At 32.5% G+C, this 19812-nt stretch overlaps 1 protein-coding gene across 1 annotated transcript; it reads left to right on the top strand.

Moving 5' to 3' along the window:
• The first annotated feature begins 1547 nt into the window (after positions 1 to 1547).
• Positions 1548 to 17652, top strand: LOC108209809 (uncharacterized). The gene is made up of 13 exons (XM_017380931.2): positions 1548 to 1860; positions 3837 to 3918; positions 4040 to 4143; positions 4637 to 4763; positions 4841 to 4935; positions 9848 to 9971; positions 11156 to 11236; positions 12880 to 12978; positions 13064 to 13249; positions 14595 to 14729; positions 14825 to 14884; positions 15178 to 15303; positions 16988 to 17652. The coding sequence occupies exons 1-13, from the start codon at positions 1820 to 1822 to the stop codon at positions 17186 to 17188; spliced, it is 1461 nt and encodes a 486-aa protein (XP_017236420.1). The 5' UTR covers positions 1548 to 1819; the 3' UTR covers positions 17189 to 17652.
• Positions 17653 to 19812: the final 2160 nt, after the last annotated feature.

Raw genomic sequence — 19812 nt, 5'->3', positions numbered from 1 at the left:
ACAATTACTAGTGTGGATAGTTTTTCTTACACTCATGGCACCTGAAATTACCCTCCAATTTTGTGACTTTTTCGACGTGATCCAAACATCTCATGTACCACCAATTTTCTGATATTTCAACACTTGTTAATTTTCTGATATTTCAACATTTGTCACTTTAACTTTCAATTGATAATATCTATGAAAAAAGATATTACACCAGCATATGTAATAGTTAACCTTAGATAATAAACAACATCGACAAAATTTATCAATAAAAAATAACAGTAATAAAGAATATTCCACAATTCTAGAAATTCAGTGCTAGTCTTTTCAGTGTCAAGGTCTCAGCATAAGAGTTTGAAGAATCAGAAACTGCTTTAGCTTGGATTCAGTGACTTTCTCAGAATATATGTAACTCAAGTCTACATAACGAACACACATTAATTGGCATGCTTTAAAATTTGAATGGAATATGATCTCAACCATGAGAAGTTGTGTAATACAATTTTTACCTTTGCCTCATTGTATAGGCAACATCATTATCCAAATTAAGATATATCTTTGATGAAAACAAAATGTTGATTTATACTGATTCTGAGTTTGAAAGTTGATTAGTTCTTATATAAAACTAAATTGATAACATTAAATCATTGTTAGCAAAGAATATCGTTTAGACTCGCTCCTGTAAATCTTGATCTTTGTACTTGCAAGAATGACAATCACAAATTTATTCTTAAATTTAAGTTTAGACTCGCTTTTAAATTTATTCTTAAATTGATACATTAAATCATTGTTAGCAAAGAATATTGTTTAGACTCGCTCTTGTAAATCTTGACCTTTGTACTTGCAAGAATGACAATCACAAATTTATTCTTAAATTTAAGTTTGCTATGGAAAATATTTGAAAATTTTGAATATATATTTTAGGACATATTTGTGTGACTTGAAAATTGAATAATTAATTAGGGGTTCATGAATTTGTAAGACTAGCTAATCTTAAAATGTAAACATAATTAAGAGTATGAAACGACATGTTTAAAATAATAATTTAAGATATATAATGTTATAAGAGCTCATTCTAAATTATATATTTGTTTTTTTATATCACTAGATGACTTATGAGTTATTAAAAATATAATACTAAAATATTTTTAATAGATTATTTATTTTAATATTAAAATTAATATTTATTAATTTTTTTGAAAATAAGCTAATAAATTACATGATACCTACTTCTGGTTTTAAGTCAGTTTCTGACTTATTTCTAATTTAAAATTATATTCTGATTTATAAACAAATAAACATATTCCAGTTAAAGTCGAAAAGGTCCGGACTAAAATACACAAAAAATGCTATAGTTTTTCGATCATTAAAAAAATGTGGCAGACCGACTTTACTCAATGATAAAGCTGGAATATAAAATTATTTAATATATAAATATGTTTTTCCTATTACAATTTATGAAATTAGAAAAATGACTTTATCCCTATTTTAAAATTAAACAGTGGAATGAAACTCTTTTCCGCTAAATTCTTTACACAAACCAGAAAATCCGTTAATAATTTGCTGCAAGCGAGAAAAATAGAAAGGCCGGTGTAAATGTAATACGGGTGAGGTTGGTTGTTGGTGTTGTGGCCTGATTTAACTTTTAAGTCGGCTCTACACTAATACTTGTGTCCTTTGCTAGCGGGTAGAGGAAAAAGTCAATGCTATCGACCCCCTCAAGCTTCATTTCATTCATCATTAAGTGTTCCACTCAGATCTCTGCTTCTTCTCTACTCATTTCCACTCAATTCGTATTTAGCGGCTGCGGCGGCAGCAGCAGCTCCAGCTCAACATGATCGATCAATTCATCAACTTCGTTATTCGCCCGCCCAGGTACCCCCTCTACTTGCTTGCTGAGCTCAATTCATTTTACTTTTCTTATGCTATGCTCATTATTATTAACTACTAATACATTACTAACTACTTGCTGCTAACTCATTGTTCTATTGCTTCTTCTGATACCAAACGGGACCTAACTACTGCTCAATTAGGTTTTTCAACTATAAGTATTTCGTCTCCCATACGGACACATAGAATTAACTATCGTACAAGTGCGTGCTAGTTATTGACTTGGTTCGTTTAATTATAATTTATACGCACTCATTACGATCTGCTTCTGTGGCTTAAGCTTACAGAGTAATGTGTTTCCTATTAGCTTTAGAGCTCAATTACGAGTCGACATCTATATAATCCCTCAATCACAAAATCAACATGAATCTGTAGCAAGATATTATTATATTTTTCTTAGTAAATAGTTATGACATTCCCCCTGTCTTGTAGCTCCAATCAACAACATTTTGTTCCCTCTATCAAAGCTTTCGTTTTCCCCCTTATTCTAACTTTAAGTACATTCACATTGTTGTAAATGTATGCAATTAGCCTATCATGGTATTTAACTTTTGAAAAGAGGATCTCGAGGAGGATTATGGGAAAAGTTTGATAATTTACTTATAAAACGAGATATATACAGTGTGTCTGTTGATGTGTATAGATTGTAGATAGATACACAGATGTTACCAGTTCTAGCAATCATGAGAGACTTGATTGAGTATATAGATCAGTGATGGTTTGCATGCTGTTGCAGCAATGGAATACATTATGGATGATGGAGAACTAATAATCGTTTATTAATTTTGTTGCAAATGTGGATATAGAGGGTCTTGAAGTGATTGACATCATTATCGAAACTCTTTCAGTTTGTTCTACAAATCTCATGACATGGTTCAAGGAAAATTTGGTTCTGTGCAGGACCCCACCTGTGCACAACATAAACTGTATATTTATGTATGATATATTTAAATCATTCTGATATAAATCTGTTTTTTGAGTATTATCCTCATCTCTAAATTTTTATTCAAATTTAAAGTAGGAATTCCAGTTGCAAATATCATCAAGTTAGATTTACCAGAGGCTAAAACCAACATATGAAACGATCAACATAACAGCAGCATGTTAAAATTCATAAGTATATGAAAGAAAGCTAATATCTAATACGGTAAAGAATACGCAGAAAGTCAAAACACATCATCATTAATTAAGATATGCCCGAGAGTTGATCTCTATAAAGAGATGTTGATACATGGAACCATTGTGAGCCCACTCGCCCTTCTGTGCCATATGAGGTGCCATTCACGAGTAATCAATATGTTGATTACTAAGTGCTTTTTTGGGTATTAAGTCATAGATTCTTTCCTTCAGGCTTCAGCATTGCCATCTTGTAGCTATTCAATGAGCTTTTCATCTTGTTAAACACCGAGTTGTTATATTTTTTCTTGATCCATTTATCTTCGGGTCATCAAATCTACAGTACAAAACTTCTGAATCCTTCCCTTTTTCCTCTGAATGGCTTAACGAATTATTGCAGTTGTTTTAGTTATAAAGCTGTTCCCTCGCGAGCGTTCATAAAGGACAAAATTTCTTGCCAACTTTCCAGTAAACATCTATTTGGTAGTATACACTATACAGAATACAAAGAAGTACATAGTTTGAACATCACCTCTTAACATGTTGTCCATAAGAATTTCCTTGGCAGTTGTGCCAAAAGTAAAAGAAAAGAGGCAGCAGCAGCTCATGTCACTAACCGTCACTGTAATATTACTTGGCTATCGAGACATATTAAATGCTACTTTGTAGCCTGAAGAAAGTACCATTGTGACTTGGACTGCCAAACAAGAAAGTACCACTGCGACTTAGACTGCTAAACAATAGTCTTTATTTTATTTTTTATAAAATAGGAGACCAGATATGACCAAGGCAACATAGAAACCTAACGGCTTGCTATTATGCAAAATTCTTATGCTGGTATGCAGGGCAGAGTATGATCCAGACCAGTTTTTATGGGAAAAAGAGTTTACTTTAGCTGGCAAAGAGTACAAAAGACAAGACCTTGAGGCAAGTATGGGACATCGCTTACTAAAGCTCTTATTTCTATAGAAAAGTAATACAGCGTGCATTTGTAATCTCTATTTTATTGTTTTTCTTAATTTTGTGGACTCTACTATGATTTTTGCAGTTAAGAAATTCAAGAGGCCATGTCCTGCGGTGCAGTCATTACGTTCCTTCAATTTTTCCTGATAACGCTTTGCTTCCTTGTGTGATTTACTGCCATGGAAACAGGTATGGTTGTCCTGTCTACCTTATTCCTAGACAGCCGGATCTTTTCTGTAGCTTTATACCTATTGGTATCTTGCTATTCAAAAGTTGTCTTTGTTCTTTATATGGAAAGAACTTTTATGCCCTTTTCTTTAGTATTTGTGATGGGGGAGGGAAGTCAACTGAAAAGACCATTTTAGTGGCGTTAATTAGTTTGTATGTATGTTGTGTGGAGAATATTGGTATATTGAAAATTTGGATGTAGGGTGTAGTTATCTAGGTACCTATTCCCAAATGTCATCTTCATTATGTTTTCTTGTTTTGACATAATTCTATTGACACTTGATATTAACCACACACAAACATTGTTTCCCCTCCTTGTTCAGAGGTTACTTGGCGGTAGTAATTGGTTTGTGGTTCAATCACCCAATCTTTCTACTTTTACTCATTTTTGTGCCGTTCTACATTAATATGGCACACAGATTCAACTCATGAATTTTCTTTTATTGAAATGCAGCGGATGTAGGGCAGATGCAAATGAAGCTGCTCTCATACTTCTTCCATTTAATATTACCGTGTTTACTCTTGATTTTTCTGGTTCAGGCTTATCTGATGGAGAATATGTTAGTCTTGGTTGGCACGAGGTATTCTTTCCTCGTGATTTTTATTTACAAAAGTTCTGTTCTAGGTGACAAGTGTTAAATTTTTTTCTTTATGACAGAAAGACGACCTTAAGGTTGCAGTGTCTTATTTGAGAAGCAACAACCAAATATCATGCATAGGTCTCTGGGGAAGGTCAATGGGTGCTGTAACCAGGTAATTCTCTAAATTATGGCTCTGCGACTTGATTAAACAGCTCTTAAATTGGTTCCAAGTTTCTAACCATCCTCCAGCATTCCATAATCAATGTTTTGTAACTGTCAGCTGCACACTGCTGTGCTTGTTATTAACAACCATTGAATGTATTATAAGTATATAACCCCACAGCAGGTCCTTATGTGATCATATGATACTTGTTTTTCATGCTTAATAATTAATTCCCACATTGAGTTTATTACGTATATTGCCCTTAAACACTAAAAGATTCAATATTTCAATATGATTATAATTGCAACCCAACAAAGTCTTGTTAACCGTTTATCTCTTACATTTGTAGATTAAATGATAAAATTTCAGAGAACCAAAAAATGAAGACACCACACTACTAAGGAAAAAAATAAAATATTATCAATTATAGAGAAACATTACTTAACAATGTGCTCTAGTTACTTAAAATTACAGTTGAAGTATCCTAATAACTTTAATATTGCTTAACATTGACCTCATAGGTTAATAAAAACGTGCTACAATTAGCTGCTAAACTACAAGAAGTTAATTGAGTATCCATTTAGGTATTTGCACTTAAATTTACCCAGCTTTGTAATTTTTAAATGCACAAATGAAGATTTAATTTCGAAAACCCGTATCGTTAAGACTTAAAGATCTGACCTCAATATTTATAGAAAGTTACGGCATAGGGGCCTTGTCCCTACTCCGGACAAGGTTACGGGGGACTTCGTATTTATTAATAAACAATTATTCTGGAAATGACATTGTAGCAATATTAAGCATAAACTAAAATTAAGCTTTATTTTGTAAAAATACTTTGCAAATTAATGATATTTTTCCCAAACATATTTTATAGGATTTTTGTAATCAATACACGTGCTTGAATTAATATGTAGGCTGTGTCTTCATCTTTTTTCTCATTTATTCTCCTTTCATTTTTGCTTCCTATGTCTATTTTATATGTGCCGTATCAGTTGGTCAATATGTGCCGTGTCCGACTGTCCAAGGATCCTATGTGGGTAGGGTGGGAGGAACGTAATGTAGTAACATAGGTTTCAGATAAATAGACTGAGGAATGACATAGAAATTGATAACTTTTATGTTATGGTCCCCTTCATTTCTCACACCTTGCTAACTCAGCAACCTACACAAGCTTCCAGATGTCTGGTTCAGATAAAGCCAGTGTTTGAAAAGCAAGTGTTCAACATCTTGCAGCTCTATTCTACGTCATTGCGATTTTTGTTAATAGAAAACAGCAACCAACAACTCAAGGGAGGTTTACATCAAGAATAATGTCTAATTTTGCAAAAAATTATATAATAAAATTTAGCCATTTTGGTCATTCAGTAATTAGAAGTCACCAGCTAATGGCGTATTGTATACATCAAGTCAAAACGCCTGAATGCGAAAAATTATAAATGAAAAGAGTCCAGCTAGTGTAATTCTATTATTAGCTAGATAGATCTATTGTATCCAAAAAATAAGTGGGCCTTCATAGAAAGATTAGATACAAAAGGTCACCCAGATATGCGTCTCATAGCTGCTGTTTGTGTTTTGATATTCCCAATCTGTTAGTTTACTTGGGCCAAATCTGTTAGTTTACTTGGGCCTTGTATTTTGGCTGAAATTGTTTGTTTGATTGGAGATTGGAAATGCTTCTGTTGACATGGTTGATGTCTATTTTGGCGTTCATTTCTGACCAATAACGATCTGGCTTGGATTAATATAGAATTGATTAACCTGATGTTGGTTGTTAAATAAGAACTGAGAAGCTTGTGCTTCATTTTAGTGCAGGTCAAACTCAGTGACACAAAGCTAAAAAAACAAGTGAAAGCTCAAACTAGTAGAAAATCATATTATTTCATAGTTTCTTGAAGCCTTGAACTGTTACATTTGATCCCCTTTAATAGTGGATGATCGGAAACAAGAAGAGATGGAGAACAAAAAAATTGATACCCGAAGAAAATGGAAGAATCTGAACTTTTATACAGCTTTGAGTACACAATGGAATGTGATGAAAAACTGAATATAGTTCTGATAATTAAAGGGGGTGTTTCATTCATGGTTAATGAGCTTGATTAAAAAAATAAAAATAAATCAAAACTTCAATTCCATGTGGTTGTGTTTGGATCAACAATTTGGTTGCTTAGAAGGAGAATCTCATTCCCATTTCGTAGGTATTATTTATTCCATACCCCTTAAATTCCCCATTTATACTCTTCTATCATTATCTAAACTCCCAAAAATCTTCCTAGAGAATGATTTGTGTTATCTTTAGATGGAGTGAATTACAAAAAGTCAAGTGAATAAAGTCCACACGGTAATTGTTCTAAATAGCATTATTTGCTCGGCAAGTGATGCATGACAACTTGTAGAATTTGTGATATATGAGAACTCATGGATCACAAATCACAACCCATGAAAGAGACCCTTGATATCAAAATCACTGTATATTAATGAAGTCTCCTGTGATATTAGAATATGCGGGGGGAGGGGGGGGGGGGGGGGGGTGTATACAGTCCATATATAGGGATTATAAACTCTAATAAAATAAACTAATGAACTAAGGCCGATAACAATTGGGCTTTATTATGAGTAAACTACTTATTCAAAAATGCATGAGCCCCGCATGAACTAAATAAATAAGCAGACTAATTTTCAAACACTAAGCATGATTAAATTATTTTACTAATGAAAAGTAAAAAACTTCTTTTATATTCTTTCCCGTGATCATTGGGGATTACGATGCGTATATAGGGATAATAAACTTTAATAAAATAATCTAATACTGACAATTGGGCTTTATTATAAAGAAACAACTCATTTAACAATCTACTAGCCCCACAGAAACTATGGGTACTGTAAACTGCAAGAACCATATGTAAGATGGAGATGGAACCAAGATGAACATTTAGCTCTTGCTGCATCTTTTAAAGAGTGGTTGAGGTGGAATGGTAGAGGTGCCAAGGACATTGAAAACTGGGTAGCAAATGAAGGAGGTTCAAGCAAACACTCCGGAATGCTGAACAGAATGATGAAGTTGATATGTTCAACCTCAGTGATATCATCAACCACTTGCTTTTCTTGAACAAGTGAAACTAGTTGCTTGTCTGGAACAAACAGAAATTCTTCACGTGAGATTCTTTATCGGGAACATCTTTGTTAGCATGTTCCAAGCAACTTAAAGAATCTGATACACCCACTTTATCCTTGTTCACTCGATTTCTAAGACTCGTGTCTTCCACATGCTCGAATTTTGTTATAATTTCACCCTCTTCGATATTTTTCGCATTCTCCAAGACGTTGAACTTGAGATGTAAGAGTCTCTATAACCATGTTTAGTCTATCTTCATTTTCATGCCATACTCTTTGTTTTCTCAAATCAACATTGTATTTTACCCAACGATCCAAGTTCATATAACTCACTCAACATAAGTTCATATTCTAATAACCTGTATCCGATAATAGCATACATAAATTTGGTAGTGCAGCTCATCACTTTCAAGCTCAAGGAAATAAATTCAATCTGCCACTCTCAATTTGAAAATTTATGTATTATACATGATTCAAAACACATAATAGGGGCTGATTTTCCAGATTTCGGAAGTTGCAGGGCATAAACTGTCCAAAACCAGAAGTTCAGGTACTGTTTTGGAAATTTCTGCAACTTAAGTGCAGAACTGTAACTTTCTGGAAATTTCAGGGGCTGGAATTAAATTTTTGATAACTCCATGGACTGTTTTATAATTATCTGAAACTCCAAAGGACTGATTTGTAAAGTTTAGAGGGTAAGGTACCCGAATGCAGTTTCGCAAGATATATGTATAAACCTGATCAGTATGTATGTGTAATTGTGTATAAGTTGTGTACCTCTCCTTTGGCTCCGGTAGACACAAATATGCAGCAAAAATCTTATTTCATCTCTCCTTTGGATCTGTTTTCTATCTGATTGAAAATGAAGAGTATTCCTTGATGAACAGTAATTTTCGGAATCTAAGATATCCCAACAGTTAAGAAATAGACGGAGAAAAAGCAATACGAAAGATAAAACTTGGTTGGATGAACCGCAAAACACCCACTACCTTGAGGGTTTCCTGGCGACAAAAGGGACAAAAGTCACAAATCACAACCCATTAGAGAAAACCAATTTGATATTGATATCAAATCACTTAATTTTAATCAAGTCTACTATGATACAAGGAATTGTGATGCTTATATAGAGATTATAAAACCCTAACGAACTAAGGCCTACAAAAATTGATTTTTATTATAAATAAATTATTTATTTAATAATCTACTAGCCCCAGATAAACTTAATAAAATAAACACACTAATTTCCAAACACTAAACAAGATTAAATATTTACTAGTAAAAATAAAAGACTCATTTTATTTTCTTCCCTATTCCTCATCAACAAGGCTTTCGATCGTTGCATACAATATTCTAGAAAAATGGATTCATTCTTTTCGTGCACTGCACAACTCTCCTCTCTTGAGTCGTACTCTTTTAGCACAAAATCCTTGATTTTGTTTAAATATCTGATATAATCTTCCTATTCACTGCACATTCCTACCAAGCATAAAATAAAAGCATATGATTTTTACCCAAAAAATTACCCTTAAAATACCTTTTTAGCCTACCATTGGACAAAAGCTACTACTAACACTTTGAAAGAGTCCAGGGACCAAGTAAGAGGCTGATTACCTTATGCTATAAGGTTCAATTTGTTATTACCTTATACTTTGTAAACTACGAATCAGTCTCTCCAATATATGAAAGAATTGCAATTTTATAGTTACTTATTAGATAGATATATATTCATGGCAGCCTACTTTATGTCGCAGAAGATCCTCATATATCTTATTAATTATTACATTATATATTCTTTTATTCATTGCAGCCTACTTTATGGAGCCGAAGATCCTTCAATAGCTGGAATGGTGTTAGACAGCGCCTTCTCCAATTTGTTTGACCTGATGATGGAACTGGTGGATGTGTACAAAATCAGGCTTCCTAAATTTACGGTATTGGTTTTTATATATTTTAAATATTAACAGAAAAGTTTTATTATTGACATGTACTCCCAATCCTCTAACATAGTAAGAGGAGGTCACCTGATCAAATCTTGTCAAAATAAGGTTTACCAATGCAATAGCAGCTCATGCTTACCTTCTTCCAGGGCCAACTCTTGTTGCTATGTGCACTCGCTGGTTTGGTTGCTACATGCAGTCTGGCCCTAAAATTCTTAAATTCAATATAATAAGTAACTTTGCTTTTTGTTTGCATATTGGCTGCATCCTCAAGGGGTGATTGGACAAACAATTAACCTATTGTGAAAGCATCAACTTTTTAATCTATTGTGTATCAAGTATGAACAAGAGTTTTTTTGTTAAGGGTTTTTCTGCTATTTCATTGATGCTTAAAATTAAATAATCTTGACTTATTGTTTGAGCTCATGGCCTTACATTTTACGTATATTACATCTTCATGTTCAACTGTTACTCGATTTTCTCTTCCCCTCCAATTGTTATTGGTGATTTCTTCTTCTTTGACATTTTATTTTTAATGGTGGCCTAATAAATACGTGTCCAACTTTTTTTGGGTTTGTAATATAATGATCTTAATTCCTCTCTCTCCCAGAAAACTGTGGTGATTTTATGGCCTCTCTAATTACCTTCCTTTTGTTTTTCTATTTTTTATATTATATATTGACAAATATATAGCTATCTATCTCTCTATGTATAATTATATTTATATGCATGCAATTTTTAGGTCTGCTTATTTTGTATGGTGTGTTTGGGTGTCCATACTCCATATAGAGTGAATACGATGACATAAATTAATTGAGGCAGTGCAGCATTATGCTTGATAAGCGAAGATGGCAACATAGAGTAATTGGAGGTAGTGCAACTATGCATGAGATTGCGTGCAAGGCCCTATCCTCTAATTAATTATTCTTATTTATCCGAAATGAATGTTATTTTTATTAGTATATCAAAGCTTCTGGAATTTCTGTTGCGCACAGTTTCAAAATGTTATGCGGCTTCAATGATAGAGCTATATTCCCCTACAAATATAATTATAAATCCCTCATTTAGGTTAAGGGTGAACTTTTTTACTGAACACAGTTTCTAAAGGTTATGCGGCTTCAATTTTAGAGCTATATTTCCCTAATTTATCATATGCCTATAACTTCCTCATCTTTCAGGTCAAGGTAGCAGTACAATACATGCGCCGAGTAATACAAAAGAGGGCCAAATTTGATATTATGGACCTGAAGTGTGTACAGGTATGCGCTGTTCAACAGGAATTTATTAGTTTGGCCTTTCTGCATGCTTTTTATTTGGAAGTCTTGGCGGTGGTAGACCGTGGCGATAGGTGCTAAAGTGGCCGTGCCCATCATTGCAGCAGGGTCATATATAGGGTCATGTTCAAGAGAGAAACATTAGAGAGAGAACCCAGAGAACCCTTACCTTATTTCTAGTATTAGTTAGGGTTGTGGAGCAGAACTTCACACGCAAACAATGTCAATATCTATGCATTATATTATAAAACTATTTTTGAACACACACAATGATGAAAAAACATAAAAGAAAACATGTATTTAGATTTAGATCCTAAAAATCTATTTAAAATTTAGGGCTATGCAGCAGAACCTTAGTGGTTCTTTGGTTCTGGTTCTATTTTAAGGACTGGTTCTCCTACTGAGCGCGACCCATATATATATTTATGTCCGCGTGATTTTTTGTGTATAAAATAGTGATTGCTTGTGTACAAACAAGTAATTTCAGTAGTTGTGAATAGTGTTCGAGAATTGGGTCGGGGTTAGTTTTTAGAGTAATATGATTTTTATATGATCAATTGCTTATGTATATATTTCTAAAATATACTTATTCTAATATACGTATTAAAAGAGTATATTGTAGTGAATATGTTACTTATTTTTTTTATCTCTACTCTGCTCTCTGCACATGTCAACTGTCAAGTTTTACACTTTAGTGAAAATTTGAAAAATTATTACTCCCTCCGTCCCAAAAAGAGTGAACTGGTTTGACTTTCACGGAGATTAAGAAAAAGGTAATAAATATAGTTGAAAAGTGGGTAAAGTGGTGGGACCCATCAATATTTAATAATAGATTTGAGATAGTGGAGGAAAGTAGTGGGTGGAATAGTGTTTATTTAATAAAAAGAGAGTATAAAATATAGAGATAGTGGATGTAATAGTGAAAAGTAGTGTTCAAAAATAGTAAGTATTATTGGTTCAATCTTTTTGGGACGTCCCAGAAAGGAAATGAGGTCACATAAAATGGGACGGAGGGAGTATTACTTTAATTTTATAATGATTACTATTAAATTTTCTTTCAACTTTCATCCATATTTAGTCCCATCCTCATCCATGGGATTATTGGACATTGTTAATTTGTAAGCAATGGGATCTTTAATAGATGATTTTGGTTATTTCTTACTAGGTATGTGAAAGTAGAGAAAATAAGCAATCCAACCATCACTACTACAAATAAAGGCTTAGTTTCTTCTATTCCACAATTTTAATCCTTTCTCTAGTTTTTTTGTTTTATATAAATGCAAATCAAATGCTCATCAGCTGCTAAACATGATTTATTAACATAATCATCTTAATAGTAAATAAGTATCCTGTGGAAATATCTGCTAACTAAATCGGTTACCTGTGAATTCTCTGCCATTGTCTCTCTTCTTCTTTTCCATAGAAAACTTTACATTGAGGGAAGTTGGTATAAGAGTTTGATTGGAATACCATTGTAAACAGGAAAAAGGTGGTGTTGTATATTGTAATATATGCAAGGGAAGAAAGTTCTGGGTTAGGTGTTTTGAAGGGCTTACACAATAGCATTTGTGCATTAAATTTTCTTTCTACTGCCTAATCACATTATTTCAACTGTTTGGATCTTGCAGGCTGCGCCAAAAACATTCATTCCCGCTTTATTTGGACATGCTAATGACGACAAGTTTATCAAACCAAGCCATTCTGACATCATCTTTAAAACCTATGCGGTATGAAGCTTATTCTTTAAATCCTTAGGTAACGTTCCAATGAAAAAACTACGAGTTGATTGACATTTTTCCTATGTTTGTAAAGGGTGACAAAAATATCATAAAATTTGATGGTGATCACAACTCCTCCCGACCACAGTTCTATTATGATTCGGTATCTATTTTCTTCTACAATGTCCTTCATCCTCCCCGACCTACAGCTGCTTATTCAAATAAAGTTGAGAAATATTATGATTTAGGGGACTTAAAATTTGGTGCTGGTATGGATGAGGTAAATTCTGCTTTATTATATTAATTTGTTCTTACATATCTAGAACTTGTATAGTATTACGGCGACCGATTCACTGCATTATAGTTAATATAATAATGATTGAATGCATGTTGTGTACCTGCAGTTTTCAATTTTCTGCTGATTCCATACTACAGTTAAGAAATCATATTATCTTCAAAGTACTTGTTAAAATAAAATATATATAAAACTGATGGCAAAAATAAAATAAATATTTGAAAAAATATAAAATAAAGTATATTTAATATTAAGGAACCTGTTAATTAGTCGTTCCAAAGATTTATTATCTAGTCTTAACTCATTTTGGGTGTTAGTTTTAGAACAAATTTGTTTGAATTTTTGCATTACTCTAAGGTTTATAATTTGTTTTTAGAATTGTATATTATCACCAAATTTTAAATAATTGATTTCAAAATTTATATAATATGATATTTTATTTCATATTACTGTGGAGTATCTTTTAATTCTTATTCTAGCATTCTTAAAATTATTGGAAATTCTTGTTCCTTTATTTTTCTGCAATTAGTGCTATTTAACCTCTTGCAGTTAAAGCTATTTAACCTCTTAAATTATATGTATATGGCAATATTTTGCACAATAATAGATAATTGTTGAATTCTTGTTGAAACTTAATGTTGTCGACTTTTATATTTTTCATTTTTCTCATCAATATTACATTTGCATATATTTATAGACTATGTAATTTGAAGCATGATGAGATACCCTAGTAGTAAGGGTCTATCTATCCCCATTCGTCCCAGATCTTGGGTATGATTTTTGGTCACCCCGAAATTTATTTAAACAATTACCAACTTGTAAGGCATATATATATAAGCCTATTTATTAAAAAAATAGAAAAATATACTCTGTAGTAATCTGTGACACATTAATTTTCTTTTTCAATTATTACATAGTATGTATTCTTATTTTATCAATCAAACATATTATATACTGTAGGTTTACTTTTAAAATATTTGTCATTGTAATACTCCACTGCATCTAAAATTTTTATAACGGTTGCACACATTTTGCAAGGGTTTGGAAATTCAAAGCACACAATCTGCTAGTTCAAAACACCAAGTTATATAAGTCAATGCATCACTTTTACCAGTTAATACCTCACAGTTCACATTGATGTTTTAAATTAACTCAAAAGAAGAAATTATTGAATTAATACAATGACAGGAACCTCGTTAGAATTCAATTCCTAAGCCCGCAAAACACGATAGGGACCACTATATCTAGTTCCGAACCGATTATCCTCAGTATTTTTATGTTTGATTTCTTTTGCAAACGAAAATATAAATCTTAACTTTCCTGTCTGTAGAGTCTGCTGTATGAGATAATATCCGGCATCCGAACCATGGGTACTGACGCGGCTAGCTCTTCTTCTGCCCCACCCAGTGTTTCAGCTGCAAAAACTGTTGGTGATTCGCTTTTTGACATCGGTCAAATTGCAAGTGTAAATGCATAATCATATCTTCCTGTTTTTGTTACAGTAACTTTCTTATATATGATCTCTGTCATGATACGGTTTTCATTGTATAATTATTACAGAAGGAAAGTATCTGTAATGAAAATGTCTTGCTTACCGGAAACCATACATCACAGTTGCAGGTGAGCTTTTACAAGATCAACAATCATATATTATTATAGCATCATCGATCATGTAATTGCGTGAACCAAAGTAATATTTGTAATGCAAACTTACTGTCAACTCTTTGAACTAAAAATAGTTCTCACATAGTATACCCTCCAATAGAATCTACAGCAACTTTGTTATCTTCTGTTTTGCTTAAAAGTAGTCATCCTACTGTCTGTTTTCTTAAATGTGGTAATCACATTTTCACTACTCATCATAGGGTCTCTTCTCAAATCAAATCTTTTTTAACTTTACATTCGAAATGCAGGATAAGTCGAATGAGGAATGTTCATCGTATACGAGCTCAAATAGAGAGAGTTGGGGTAGATGCTCTTCATTGGGCAGTATTGATGAACCTGCAGCTGATTGCACCACTTCTGATGACAACCATCAGGTCTCTCTCTCTTTATTATATATATGCGTGTGTGTGTGTATTCTTATATATGTATATGTATCTTCTTATGTTTATATTTGATTGAATATTACCGACCACATGGATGAAAAAACATAAAACACTAACTAAAGTCTAAATATGTAAAATTTGAAATGTATGATGTATAATAATACATCACTAAGTATTGTCATTTCTTGTCCTTTTGGCTATTACTTTTGTAAGAAAATATTAGTGCTCTAGAGCCACAAATTCTCGTAAGATCTTGTCCACATTATCTCTCTACAACCTCTCAAGAATAATTAGATAGATTCAAAAATAGTTGGAATAATTGTAAAAGATATAGATCCAAACCTAATTGCACATAATTGAAACGAGACCTGAACACAACTTTGTGTTGGAATAATTAAGGAGTATGGGATTAGCGTCTTTTCATGATGATAAGCCTTAACACATTTCTGGAAACTTCTGCCTTCTTTAACTGCACATGATGATACTTGTAGTTTAACGCAACTCCAAATTTTGTGTAAAATTTAGCAACTATTATTAATACTCATCACATTCCCGGGGAAGCAAAAGTTTAGCACATTATAATTCTATTGCACACGATATTCGAAATTCAAAACAATAAAGCGCCCTTCTGATTTTTTCTCATAAGATTATCTGCAATGTTAAGGATAAGTACTGGTAGTAATGAGGGTTTCTTAGGCCTTTACTAGTTAAACTGTTATGATGTAAGCCTATATGTACCGGAATAGGTGTACTGTTTTGATTATGCAAATGATCAGAAAATGGAATATTTGTTCCACCACCTCTAAAGCTATCTCTTCTCTCTTTTTCTGTCCATCTCACCCATTACTATCTATTCTCCTATAGTCCATGAATTATGTGGGTTACCTTTGTTAACTGCATATATTAACAGCAAATACCAAAAATATTCACGATTTCACACAAGGAACTAGGAACCTCCTGATAATATTTGGTCCCAAAATCTATCTTGTAGTCTTATCTAGCCTTTATCACTGTCACATTAAATTTGTCATAGATGTCAAGTTAGTTTGAATGGTTGGTTCTTTAACTATTGTTTTCCTTATCACAATAATGTAAATTCTTCTACTGTATGATTCAGTTAACTTGCTAGGTATCAAATCACTGTAAGTTGATTTGTTAAATAAAAAACCAATCTTTTTCAAAATTATGTCGCTTGAGAAATTGAAAGTTTCTATCCATGTTATATTAATATGGAGGTAATGAAGTCCAAGATCAAGTATACCAAGAAGCTCCTGCATATTACTTCAGTGTCAATTTTTAGTTGACACGAGCTTAATCATCTCCTCACATGACAAAGAAAGACCGGTTTATTGCAGCTGCTTCAGAATGATATGATGTCAAGGTCTTTAGCAATTTGATAGGTTTTTCCACAACAAGCTCTGATCTTTATGTAAATAGTGAGCATAACTGGTTCTGTAATCAGTATTAAAGCACTTGCTTCACCGAAGAAGCACCTACCTACATAGGAGATCTTAAACATTAAGGTTCTACAAATTTTGAATTGATTTTTGGTCAAATAAAATCAATATTAACCGTACTAATTGGTCTGTTTGGTTCACTATCCTTCTTCAGGAATATCACTATGTTTTGTTATTTAAAATTTCCTGGTATTTTACTCTTACTTTTCTGGCTTTAGATGACTTTGAAGGTGCTTGCAACACCTCTACGGAACATTCAGCCGACATTGTTTGAACCAGATATTGACAAAACAAAGCAGAAGCAAAAGAAGGTTCTGACAGCTAAGAGATCAAGACATGAAAAATTGGAGGCCCTAGGCCAACGCCTGCGTCTTGGCATTCTGAGAAGGGTTGGGCACAGAAGAAACCGATCATCATAATGGTTCTCACAGGTGGAACCGCATCTTCAGGTCTCATTCTATTCTCTGAATTTAACCCCTATTCCAAAAGGTCTCCCTCCATGCATATGCAAAGTCCCCACCCTTCCCCATTGTATTATAATGTATGAGAAGCAGATGACAATTAGAGAAATAGGTTTGAAATTTGTAGGCACTGAGTACCAGATTCGTATATATACTCTGGGTTCGTTTGTAATAATAATTTCAGTTTAAAATTGTAGTTTTCAGGAGATCAGATATTAGAACTGAAACATTTAATCTGGTTAAAATTGAGATATTAGAGTTGATGCTTATTTTGAGCAACTATTAGCGGTCAGATTTCTTGGGTACTTGTATGACAGTGTTAGAAAGAACATGTTTATGGAAGTAGTCAATGGGCTTTTTCAATACTGAAGCTGAGCTGTTCCAAATGTTTGAATTGTAAGGGAATATGTTTATTTGCGGAACATGTATTTGTAAGTAGTTAATGGGCTTGAAGCTGGACCATCGCAAATGTTTGAATGCTGGATCGTTACAAATGTTTGCTTTTTTTTTAGAGAATATGTTTATTTGTGCCGTATGTGTCACATGTAATGACATATTTGATGATAAATAATGAGCTGATATAACTTCAATAATTTTACCGACCCATAAGAAGAATATGTATGTAATTTTAAAAATGACAAATAATGAATAATATATTTTTTTTGACAAACAAATGATTTTATTAACATAAATCATTAATCAGAATCCAGCTAAATAAATAGTTGTATTGTTTTAAGAATCGTTCAACACATTATATCACTTCTGAAATCAGTAGCATCAGAATTAAATCAGTAGCATCAGAATTGACCTTTACATAAGTATTACTCCCTCTGTCCCATTTTAACTGATGTTTGACTTTTTAACACGTATATTGAGGTGTAAAAAAACAATATCTACACTCAATAAAAAAATTCAATTCTTATATCAAATAAAAGTTTAGACTTTAAACTTTTATTTGATATAAATTTTATAAAAAATAATCATGTTTAGATGTAATTTTTTTAACATCTTAAAATACGTGTAAAAAAGTCAAAAGCAGTTAAAATGGGACGGAGGGAGTATATGTAATCCAATTTTTTTTTGTCAGGAATTATTAGTTACATCAACTGATATTGGAGTAATAAATATTCTTAAAATATAAATGAATAATATATTTTTACATGAGTTTTATTTTGATGTTTTTGCACTAAAATGTACTAGGATAACTACTAAATGTACTAGGATAACTATTAGCACATTATAGCCTAACTACTAATAAATAATAATACATGGTACAGAGGTTAGGTATTTTTTATTGACTAATGAAGCGGATATATTAGAGTAAATATGAGATGAAATGGACATACTAGCCTAGGGACCAACATGATGAAAACCATTCTCGATCTTTAGATCAATGTCCCAAAAGCGAGGAGTACTAGATGTACAGTAAGACAACGGCAAGGCATATTAAGTCCACCGATCAAGTACCAAAATTATTAAATAAGAAAGTAAGATTACACTATTTTCAAGTTCAAATTAAAAAAGCATGTGCTCCCAATGTTTTTTATTACTATTTGATATTTTGACTTTTGGCACACATTTGTCGGATAGTTAAAATTATTATTTTTTAAATTTTTTTTGATTGATTTAAAAATCAATCAAAAAACCAAAAAGTTAAAGCGTCAAATAATAAAAACAGAGAGAATAAATTAAAAACACAGTTCAAATTGGAAGAGCCTGGAGGCTCCCAAACCAATGAAATGACTTGTGAGATTGTTTTATTATATGTCCTGTGAATCACTCAAACACGCAAAACAGCAGGACTCCAGATTTCTCCGAAGATAAAAATTGTTCTGTGATATAGACATATAGTATTGAATACAACTTATTTTTGCACATTTATACTGTAACACTAGTGCCCAGTTCTATCATACGCGAAAGATTTGTTACTATCTAACTACTAGAATCAATGACAACATATGTAGTTAAACATGTGAGATGCAAAGAGTTTGACTTGGAATACTTGCAGACAACATAAAAAAAATAAGCACAGGGCGAGAGATCTGTGAAAATAAGCACGTGTTTGCAATTGTTTCGTATCTATAATGTATGTATTCATAATATTTTTCTTTTTAAGTTTTCAACAAGAAAAGTGTGCATTGGGCTCGTTTTTAGTTGGTCAGGGAAATAGTTTTATGGATTGGGTCATAGTTTCAGTTTTTATATAATTTTAGTTTCTATTCCCACCATAAATTATATATATATGATCAAATTTTATGAAATACATACAAATATTAAAATATCAAAGTGCGAAATTAAATAAAATATAAAATGTTTATATACACGCACAAAATTTGATCAATTCGACTTGAAAAAAATAGAAATACAAGACATCAATTTTCGAACAGAGTTTGATATGCAAAAACAAAAAAGGCTCACGGTTTTTTAAGATAGTAATAATATACTTGTACCGCAGCATACAAGGCTAGTGGTTTATGCTAAACAAGATATTTGTTTTGGAGAGCTAGCTGGATTATATATAAGTTTGAAACTTTTTAAGCTACTTTCTGCATTGCAACAAAGTGCTCTATTGTTCAACTGAC

Source organism: Daucus carota, chromosome 2, assembly GCF_001625215.2.
Source record: "Daucus carota subsp. sativus chromosome 2, DH1 v3.0, whole genome shotgun sequence".
Classification (NCBI taxonomy): domain Eukaryota; kingdom Viridiplantae; phylum Streptophyta; class Magnoliopsida; order Apiales; family Apiaceae; genus Daucus; species Daucus carota.
The sequence above is the reverse complement of the archived record's forward strand: the minus strand, read 5'-3'. Positions and strand labels throughout refer to the sequence as shown.

Bases quoted from the DNA above. Each gene is read 5' to 3' on its own strand.
- LOC108209809 (XM_017380931.2), top strand. From the start codon at position 1,820: ATGATCGATCAATTCATCAACTTCGTTATTCGCCCGCCCAG. The intron at 3,919-4,039 runs GCAAGTATGGGA...TGATTTTTGCAG, and splicing joins ACAAAAGACAAGACCTTGAG to TTAAGAAATTCAAGAGGCCA. The intron at 4,936-9,847 runs GTAATTCTCTAA...TATTCATTGCAG, and splicing joins TCAATGGGTGCTGTAACCAG to CCTACTTTATGGAGCCGAAG.